The sequence below is a fragment of the Linepithema humile genome, chromosome 7, assembly GCF_040581485.1.
Source record: "Linepithema humile isolate Giens D197 chromosome 7, Lhum_UNIL_v1.0, whole genome shotgun sequence".
NCBI classification, from domain to species: domain Eukaryota; kingdom Metazoa; phylum Arthropoda; class Insecta; order Hymenoptera; family Formicidae; genus Linepithema; species Linepithema humile.
In genome coordinates, this window is record NC_090134.1 from 13013671 (window position 1) to 13024297 (window position 10627).

At 30.1% G+C, this 10627-nt stretch overlaps 1 protein-coding gene and 1 long non-coding RNA gene across 2 annotated transcripts; one reads left to right on the top strand and one right to left on the bottom strand.

The window, feature by feature from the left end:
• Positions 1–1200: 1200 nt before the first annotated feature.
• Positions 1201–4856, bottom strand: LOC137000949 (uncharacterized). Its single transcript, XR_010891090.1, has 3 exons — positions 3176–4856; positions 1952–2150; positions 1201–1850 (listed from the first exon to the last, which is right to left on the bottom strand). It is a non-coding gene; the product is annotated as an uncharacterized lncRNA (long non-coding RNA).
• A 50-nt stretch (positions 4857–4906) lies between these two features.
• LOC105670653 (uncharacterized) lies at positions 4907–10079 on the top strand. Its single transcript, XM_067358531.1, has 4 exons — positions 4907–5417; positions 6307–6450; positions 6631–6708; positions 7133–10079. The coding sequence occupies exons 1-4, from the start codon at positions 5307–5309 to the stop codon at positions 9557–9559; spliced, it is 2760 nt and encodes a 919-aa protein (XP_067214632.1). The 5' UTR covers positions 4907–5306; the 3' UTR covers positions 9560–10079.
• Positions 10080–10627: the final 548 nt, after the last annotated feature.

Sequence of the window (10627 nt, forward strand, 5' to 3'; positions counted from 1 at the left end):
ATAATAAATTTATACATAAAGTGTTTCTGATAGATTAATATTTCAGTTTTATTATTAATTCCAAATTTTCTGCTAATTTTGCGAGTACATTTCAACATTTATATTAAAATACATAATATTTTTATATTCATAATTTAATTTCTAAAACTGTACACCCACATAGAACAAAAACCTCCAATGGATGTACATTAGACGTCTGTCATGGAGATTCGGAACTTCCAGTGGACGTCCATTAGATATCTAGTGGACGGCCACTATACGTTCATAGTTCCGCTTTGCATACGTCTATTGGACCTCCATTAGACATACTATAGATGTCCATAGATGTCCATTAGACGTTACGTGGATCATTAATAAAAGGTTAATGGAGCTTCGATGGATGACAAACTGACGTTACGTGGATCATTAATAGACTGGAAGAACCTTTCTCCTCTTCCGAATAAACAAATGACGATATGACAAAAGTGAAGCGGCGTCTCCTGCAGCAGCCCCTACCAGGTGCGTATATGTCTGTCTTTGCCCCGAACTTTATACTAACCCAGTGTGGCCTATGCTTAGAAATTTATTAAATTATTTTACACGCAGTGCTTATAAGCGGTAATACTGCATAGTATATTTTATTTAATTAATTGAATCGATTTTAAGTAATTTAATAAATTTCTAAGCACAGGCCACACTGGGCCAGTATAAAGTTCGGGGCAAAGCGACAGACATATACGCATCTGGTAGGGGCTGCTGCAGGAGACGCCGCTTCACTTTTGTCATATCGTCATTTGTTTATTCGGAAGAGGAGAAAGGTTCTTCCAGTCTATTCCCGCCTGTTGAGCGTATTAGATGCACAGTGATAAGTGACAAGAGTTATTAATAAGCGACGAGCGTTATTGCGAGCTATTGAACAACGAGGACTTCGTCTTTTGACCTTTTCGAGAAAGAAGAGGTGAGTAGAATTTTTAATTTTTATTCAATAGTTGTTATTCGAGAGTGTAGTACATATTTACGTAGAATAGAAAAATATTAGAATACATAGAATCAACCGTGTCGAAGTGAAAATTTCTGTCGCGTATTTCACAAAAGTACCATCGTTAATTAATCCCACGTAGCGCGTTTTATCTAAAGAACGTGCAACGCCCTTGGGACGGCGAGAAGAGAGCAACCCGTGTTCACAAGTCGATGATCAAATCGATATCGATTATGATTTTTCGGACCGTTTGATTTGATAATGACTAGATAATGACTAGATAATAATGAGATTCTTTATTGATATTCGAAAGAAAATCGACACTTTATCAATGATACATCGATGTACAATCAATAATAGATCAGCAAAATATTTCATCGATATCATATCGATATCATATCAATATCTAGTTGATATATAAATAATATCCAGTAGATATTCCTTTGTAGGTAGGTAATATATAAAACACAACTAAAATTTAATTGCTGACACATGTTATTTATTATAATATAGAATATATATTCGTATATATATATCGAATATATATACGTAAAATATAGAATATATATATATATATAATACAGAAGACATTAGAAAAATAATTTTTGCTAACATTTGACCGTAACTAAATCGTAAACAATACCATAAACAATATCTAAAAAAAATAAAAATTAATGTTATTAAAAACCGAGCTGGTCATGTATTATAAATGTCTTCTTATATATAAGATTAAAATATTAATTATTTTCTTTGTTTTCTTGTTGCCGCTTCTTCTTGTCCCTGCGAACGGTTGAAAATTTATCGGATAAATAATTTGCTACCTCCAATTTCCTTTTATCTCTGTCTTTTGTATCAGATACTTTTTCCATATCCATTCTCTTATCAAGGAGAACTAAATTAAAATAAATTATATATAAGTCAAGATAGAATTTATAATATATAGAGATTTAAAGAATGTAGTAAAATAGAGATAAGAATAAAAAATTAACGCACTCTTTAAATAATCCACCTTCTCAGGAGTACACATTGGCAAAGCATTACGGTTTTTTGATGGTTTAGCAGTTCGCTTTTCCATTTCACTTTTGGTCCACTGTAATTCGCTGAGCGTTTTTATAAATCGAGAATCATGATTTTTTCCATCTGATAAATTTTTATTAGCTGCCAGAAATTGCTCTTTAGAGATCAATTTTATCTATAAGAATAGAAAAGGTAATGTATGGAAAATTTATGCAATATATCTCTCAAAAGCACAGATTTACTTTCTCATAAAAATATCTTTGTCTCATTCATCACAATTTCTTTAATTATAACAATCTGTTTACTAATATATAGTTATTGTTCATTATTATACTTAGTATGATAACGTCTAGTTCAACACTACATATAATTAAAAGCAATGAAATAAATTCTTAATAATCTTAATAATCTAAATAAATTCTTAAATTGGTTAATTAACTATTCATTAACTATGAAATTTGCAAAATGTGGTAACTTTTCTGTTCGGTTTAATCTCTTCTATTGTCATACGAATGCGTGGCAGATATACAGGGTGTCTGGCAATAATCGCCCCACCGGTCATATACAGGTAGAGGAGGTCAAATCGAGTAGAAAAGTCCTTTACCATTTTTTAATTTTCATAATAAGTACCGAGTAATTAACGAAAAAAGATCGGCGAATCCGCGCGAGTAAAGCGCGCGCGGTGAGAAGGACGTCCCACTGCTACGCAATCACTAGGACACAAGGATCTAGCGTTACGCGCCGCTCGTATGTTGCCATTGTCATTTGTAGAGCGCTCCTCCCAACGCTTCATCGCGCGCCTAGTGATCGCATAGCAGTGGGATGTCCTTCTCGCTGCGCGCGCTTTACTTGCACGGATTCACCAATCTTTTTTCGTTAATTACTTAGTACTTATTACAAAAATCAAAAAATGGTAAAGGACTTTTCTACTCGATTTGACCTCCTCTACCTGTACATGACCGATGGGGCGATTATTGCCAGACACCCTGTATATATATATATATATATATATATATATATGAAAATTACAGGATATCTGAAACTATTCTGCCACGCATTCGTATGACAATAGAAGAGATTAAACCGAACAGAAAAGTTACCACATTTTGCAAATTTCATAGTTAATGAATAGTTAATTAACCAATTTAAGAATTTATTTAGATTATTAAGATATATATATATATATAGCAAATCTGTAACCTTATTCGATGGAGGTGAGGACATCTCGGATTCAGCAAAGGCTTTTGAATGATAGTCATCATTGTCTCCGTCAACTGTGTTTGAAGGTACTGCTTGCTGCATTTCAGAAATGTCTTGTGCAACAATTGAAATCAAACAATCATTTGACTGGCTGCTTTCAATTATTTCCAACTTATTGTCATCAATAGGTGATAATATCTGAAAGAAATGTTAAAATTTTTCAAAAAAATTAAAATAAAAGAGATTCCTTTTAATAAAATGGTTTTCCAAATAATCCCAAGTAGTGAGATAGTTTTATAAAAATATATATTATATATATAATACTAACCATGCCTTGGTTTATATCTGATAGATTACTATATGTAATATTCATTGCATCAGTAGAGAAAGAGGGATTCTCTTTTCTCAAGCTGTTTAATTGTACCTGAAGCTCGATATTGAGATCAGATAAAAGTTTCATTTTTTTTATTAATTCCTCATTTTTTTTTATTATTTCCTCATTTTGTTGTTGAACATCGTTATATTTTTTTTTCCAAAGCTCTTCACTCTGCAATGCATCTTTCTTTAATACTTCTATAATTTGCATGTAATTCTTATTTTTTTCGTGCAGTTTTGTAATTTCTTCTAACGCTTTGTACATTTCAGATGAAACATAATCTTCTTTCGTGTCATCATCACTTTGACTATTACTAGCTTCAGTAATATTAGTTTTAATTGTCTTTTTATTCTTGCTTATATTATTTTCTATTTTCTTAGCAGCAAATGTGCTTGAACTTTCATTATTACAAGAAGTTTCTATGCACTGAGAATTGCAATTATCACTAGTGTCAGGTATAATAGCTGTTAGATTATCAATACCACATTTCTGCAAGAGTGTAGCAATGTTCTTTTGCTTACACTTCAATGCTTGCTTTGTAGAAATTCCTTTTACCTGTTACAAACAATATCATTATTATATGTATTGCAGAAAAATTTATAGAGGGATTCTATAAAAAATTCTATACAGAATTTATAGAATTTATATTACATCTTCTGAAATGATGGTTTCCAAAGATGAAGCACAGGCAGTTGAAGCTACTTTAACTCTTTCTGCTTTTAAAGATGTATACAATTCTTCTTGGGAGTCTTCAGACAGAATTAGTACATGAAATAATAACATATAATTTAAATTTAATAATGCACACACACTCACTCATGCGTGCACGCGTAATTAAACATCAGTATATAATTATAACAGCAAAATTATTTATAAATATAATACAATTAATCGTATAATAATACAATTACATACCTTTAATTCGTAGAATTATTGCTGAATAATATCCAGAAATATTACGTCGATTATTTGTGCTTCTCTTTATTTTGTCTACGTAAGCAATTTTTCCTTGCTTTTTTAACAAAGTTTCAGGAGTAATATTGGGATTATTACTCCAAAAAACATGTCGCCGGGAGTTCTCACAAACTTCTTCCGTTGTTGAATGTTCTATGAAGGAAAACGGGACTTCCCCTGACGATCCGTCGAGATCGTATTTAACGTGAGCCCACTTCATGTTAGAAGTCAGAGTTAAATATCATAAACTTGAACGTTTTAAAAGAATCAATTCTTTTAATCCAATATATAACTAAATCCGCACGAAATACACAAAACTTTTGCATACAACAAAGGCATATATGCTTATTCCACTGATTAACTTAGGTTAGGTAAGATTACCGCCAATTGTGCTTCTGCCAATCATTATCGCATAATACGCTCATTTTGAACACAGACCTGATTGACCACACTAAAGCATACAGGCCGTGATTGGACTGTTCTATAAGAGTCGTTTTACATTAATTGGCAGTCGCAAGTCGTGATCCAATCAGCGTCGAGCTAAGTCGATTGCATCGCAACGCTTGCGACCTGCGACCGGCATTTTATGTAGATGTGGCATTACGACGCTTGCGATGCCGCGATGCGACTAATATAGAATAATCTTTACACACAAGTGACAAGCTGCTATATAGACGTGGACTAGTGTATATTGAAAGTAACGAAACGAGTCCCTTCTCTCTTCTGAAATTGTGTTTGATACAAGATCATTCACAAATAACACTCACAATATTGTGCCGAGATAATTATTTGAATAAAATAATGCCGAAAAGACCAAGAGAATATAAGCAATGGATGAAGGATCCCAATCCAAAAGAGCCGAAGCAAACGAAACATTCAAGAAAGAAACGTCAACGGCAAATTGCTGGACAGGTATGGTTATGTGCACTATGAAATACTGCAATAAATATTTTAATTGTTTAGGGAAATGGGATAAGATGACGAAGATTAGGTTAGACCCAGTGAGAAATGACTCATCGAATCGACATCAATGTGATGTAATATCGATGACTTTGACGTCGATTTGATGTCGATTGATAGGTCATTTCTCGCTGGGGATTGCCAATTTTTCGTAATTTTTATGATGAAAATAATGATTGATTTTTTGGTAAACTTTTAAATTAGCTCGGATCTGCTTAAAAATTGATTTTTTCTATACATTTTTTATCACTGAATACGAATATAGAAGAATACGAATGTAGAAGGATCATATAATTAAGTTGTTTTATATATTTTTTAGGATGGTAGCCTGAATATGTTCAACCGACAAAAAAATCTTCTAGATTCGTATTTAGCGATAACAAATGGATAGAAAAAACCAAGTTTAAAACAGATTGGAGAGGGATAGCTAATCTAAAAATTTATAGATTTTTTTCAGATTGACAAAAGCTTTGCTTATTATTTGTAATAATTGAAAAACTATTATACACATATATCAAAATATTTTTAAATTAAATTTTGATTTTTTAAAGGACGTGTTAATTTTGTCTTGTCCCCTTTTTTTCAATATTTATTGAATATCAACTATGAGTACTATAAGTTATATCCTTAAGAAATTTTAAGTATATTATCATTTTTCTTAATCATTTAGTTGCATACAGTTTCTATGAAATCTTTAATAAACAGATAAGATTTATATACATGGCACTTATTATATTATACATAGTAATATCAAATAAGATTGTGATTATGACATATGATTATTTAAATACAAATAAAGTTATACGCACAATTTTATGTATTTATTATTTTGTATTAATAGGGGCAAAATGCAGCTGTATGCTCACAAATAGAAGCTCACATTGTAAATATTGGCTGCACTTCTGCTGAAAGTATACATTCATTAGAGGAAACGTTTACTTGTGATAACTCTCCAAAAAATAATGAAGAGCTCATCCTCAATGAGGTAAAATTAAAAAAAAATTATCGCAAATTTTGTAATATATATAGTTATTTATAGAAATTTTCATATATAGATTTTGTAATAAAATAATGTAATATTTATTAGCTACTAAAATATATATTATATAAAAATAAATCGTAAGAAAGTTTTTCGAAATATCTTAACATTATTTTTTATTTCTAGGAAATTGATACAGATTCTATATTTAGTATTAATGACTTTCCACAACCATGTTCTATACTTGAAAATACATGGGACAAGGTAAATAAATACTTAAACATTTGTTATTACGAAAAAAATCTTCTAAAGTAGTGACATTTACTTCTTAGTACTCAGCTATATAAGCTTAGTAAAATAAAATATAATTTCTATTCCTCAATAAAGATGAATTATTAATATAGAGAAGAAAATATATATAATAAAATAATAAAATTATAAGTGAAAATTTTATTACAGAAAAAAACAATAAAATTATATAATAATGTTTATTTTTTTGATAGTTAATGTTGAATAGATTTACATGTACATATATCTGAGGTGTTATCTGAAGTGAATATTTCATATTATTTTTATATAATCTTTCAATTTATTTGATTTGTATTTTGTATTATGTATATATATATATATATATATATATATATATATTTATTTATTTATTTTTAAGTACAGTATCTTTTTCTTGCAGAATCATTGTGAAACTCAAATACTTATTGATGAAGAAGATGCTGCTCACATTCATGAAACTGTTAATCAGAAAATTCGTCCAAACTTAAATATACCTTTATGCAAGGAAGTCAGTACCACAAAATTTGAAGTTCTACTTATGATCCTTAATTTTGCGTTGAGACATGAAATTACAGATGTAGCTATACAAGATCTTTTGAGACTCATAAACTTTATTTTTCAAGAGAAAAAAATTATTGAAACTGAACATTGTTTTCGAGGTATATTTAAAACTGAATTAAAGTCAGATTTTCATTTTTACTGTAGTAATTGTAACACTTACTTGGGAAAACATTCCATTTCCAAAGAAAAAAGATACAGGCAAAACATTAAATGTCCTACATGTGATACAGACTGTAACATTTGCAAAATGAATAATGGACATTTCTTTATAACTTTTTCAATGGCAGAACAAATAAGAACATTATTGGAGACAACCGAAAATATAATGGAATTGCTATGCTACAGAGATAAATATCTATATGAAAATGATATATTTGATACGTTCAGTGGAACAATCTATAAGGATTTATGTAAAAATGGGTCAATTTTGTGCAACAGAAATAACTTAAGCATAACTTTTTATACAGATGGGTGCCCTGTTTTTAAATCTCGCAAAAATACATTATGGCCAATTCAGTTTAGACTTAATGAATTTCCACCAAAAGAGCGTTTTGCTTTAAAGAACACAATGATATGTGGACTTTGGTTTGGAGATAAAGATCCAGATATGATTCAATTTCTTTCCCCTTTTTTATGTGAAGCCAAAAAATTGCACTCTGAAGGACTAAATTGGACATCTCCAACTGGAGTTCGCATTAACAGTAAAATTATTGTTTTAAACTGTGTTCTTGATTCTATAGCAAAACCCCTAGTTCAACAAATAAAGCAATTTAATGGTTTTTATGGATGTAGTTACTGTACTCATCCTGGTTACGGTCTAATGCCATCTGTTGATCTTGATACAAATCCAATTACAGTTAAATATGCTATGAATATAGGTGATAATTTTGTTATCAATATGCTTCAAGATAATAGTCTTACTTATACCGTGACGCGAATTGAAAGAGCTACTAACATCACGAAAATATACGAAGTTGAAGATCGAACCAATGATGGTATCAGGAAAGATATGTTACAGGTTGAACAAACTGGTATAGAAGTTCGTGGAGTTAAAGGTATTAGTCCTTTAGCAGTTCTTTTAGAGTTTAACCTTGTAAATGGATTCGTATTAGATTATATGCATTGCGTCCTTTTAGGTGTAGTCAAATTTGTCACTTGCCTGTGGTTAGATAGTACATCTCATAATGAAAAATATTATATTGAATTAAAGCGTAATGATATTGATAATAGACTTCTTGCAATACGTCCACCTTCAAGTTTTCCAAGACTTCTCAGATCACTTAAAGAGCGTTCTTTTTGGAAAGCTAATGAATGGCGTGCATGGCTTCTTTATTACAGCCTGCCATGTTTGAAAGATATTTTACCTTTGAAATATTACAAACATCATTGTGTACTTGTTTCTGCCATTTATACTTTCCTTCAACATAAGATTTCTATTTCTAATCTTGATAATGCCACTTGGCATCTGATTCAATATGTAATAGATTTCCAAAAGCTCTACGGTCCTCACAATATGACATATAATGTACATTTATTGTTACATTTAGGTAAAACGGTGTTAATGTTTGGGCCATTGTGGTGCTATTCAGCATTTTCATGGGAAAGTGGAAATGGATTTCTTGTAAAACTTGTAAAAGGTACGCGTGGCGTATTAACTCAAATTGCACGTAAATACACATATCTTCAATCACTATCTCGATTACTTTGCAAATATAATGTTAGTGATTCAACAATAAATTATTGTTCAACAATATTCAACTACCATTTACAAAAACATGTAACAAAACTTGTAAATGTTACATTGCTTGGAAAAGAAGTAGAAATTTCTCTTACTGTTGAGGAGACAAATGCCTTTATTAAGGAAAAAATACATATAACAAATTTATGTTATGAGAGAATGATAAAAGATCATATCAAATATCATTCCCGATGTTATGCCAAACAAGGAAGCAAAACAATTGATCATATTGTTAAATTGGATGATGACTCGTATGCATCTATTGAAAGAATTTTTGTCAGTTCTTTAAATAAACAGCCACCATCAATTTTTGTTCTTTTGACTACAATTATTTTGGAGGATGCAGAGACTATAGCATCATATCTTTCACGAAGTAAAGTTTCTCATATAAAATTATGTTCTTTTTACATGTTTGGAAGTTTAAAAATTCGTCCTGTACAGAGTATTGTCCAGAAAGTTATTATGATTAATTGTACCGACACTGAATCTTACATTGCACAATTTCCTAATACTTTTGAAAGTGATTGAAGATATATCAAAATAGTATAATTTTTATTGCAGGAAGTAAATAAAAACTTAATTTAATTTTTATGCGTAATGTTCTTAAATTTTACTTTGGTTGTAAATAAAATACTGATTTTTATTTTCTGAAATATGTAAGCTAATATAAGGTAATATAAGGTAATAATTAACTACTTAAATATGTAAAATTTTGTAATATATTAAAAAGAAATATAAACATATATTATCTATACTTATTATTTTTATTCTTTATATTCTTATTCCATAAAGAATATCCGATAATAAACATTATCACCGCTGATGAAATATATAAATAAAGATCAATATTGATCCGCATAATATTGTATTTTGTTGATATCTAGTCGACATCTACAGATGTGTACGCGTCGATTTGATACATAGAAGATATCGTATAAGCATCAAATGCTTATTGGTAATTTATTTAATATCTAGTAGACATCATATTCAAGTCGAATCGATATATGGAGAAATCGATTTGACTTCAATATGATATAAGTTGAAAAATGATTAGATCGTCGACATCTACATAATATTTTCCAGATATCGTGATGAAATCTTCGAAATATCAACTTGTTTGTTGATTTGTATAAGATATCAATTTTATTTCAATATGATATTCATCAGATTTTTTATCGACTTGTGAACTCGGGTAGCAGTGCGGAAAAATTATTTGATGCTTTTAAACGAGAAATGTATAGACTGCAAATTCCATTTTTAAATATTGTTGCCTTGTCAATGCGCCCGTCATGATGGGTAAATATTCATTATTTAAAACAAAACTTGAAAAAAAATGTAAAAATTTGTTAACATTTTCATGCCCATGTCATTCCGCTGCACTTGTTGCATATACTGCATGTGGTAAGATCCCAGACTATTGCGAGAAATTCGTAAAAAAAATAGCAAGTTATATTAACAGTAGTCCAAAACGATCAGCTATTTTTGAAGAATTTTGTGAATGTTTTCAGGAAGCAAACCGAAAAATTTTAAAGTTGTCCGACACACGATGGCTTTCTCGGCATTCATGTATTGAAAGACTTCTAGAGTATTGGGATA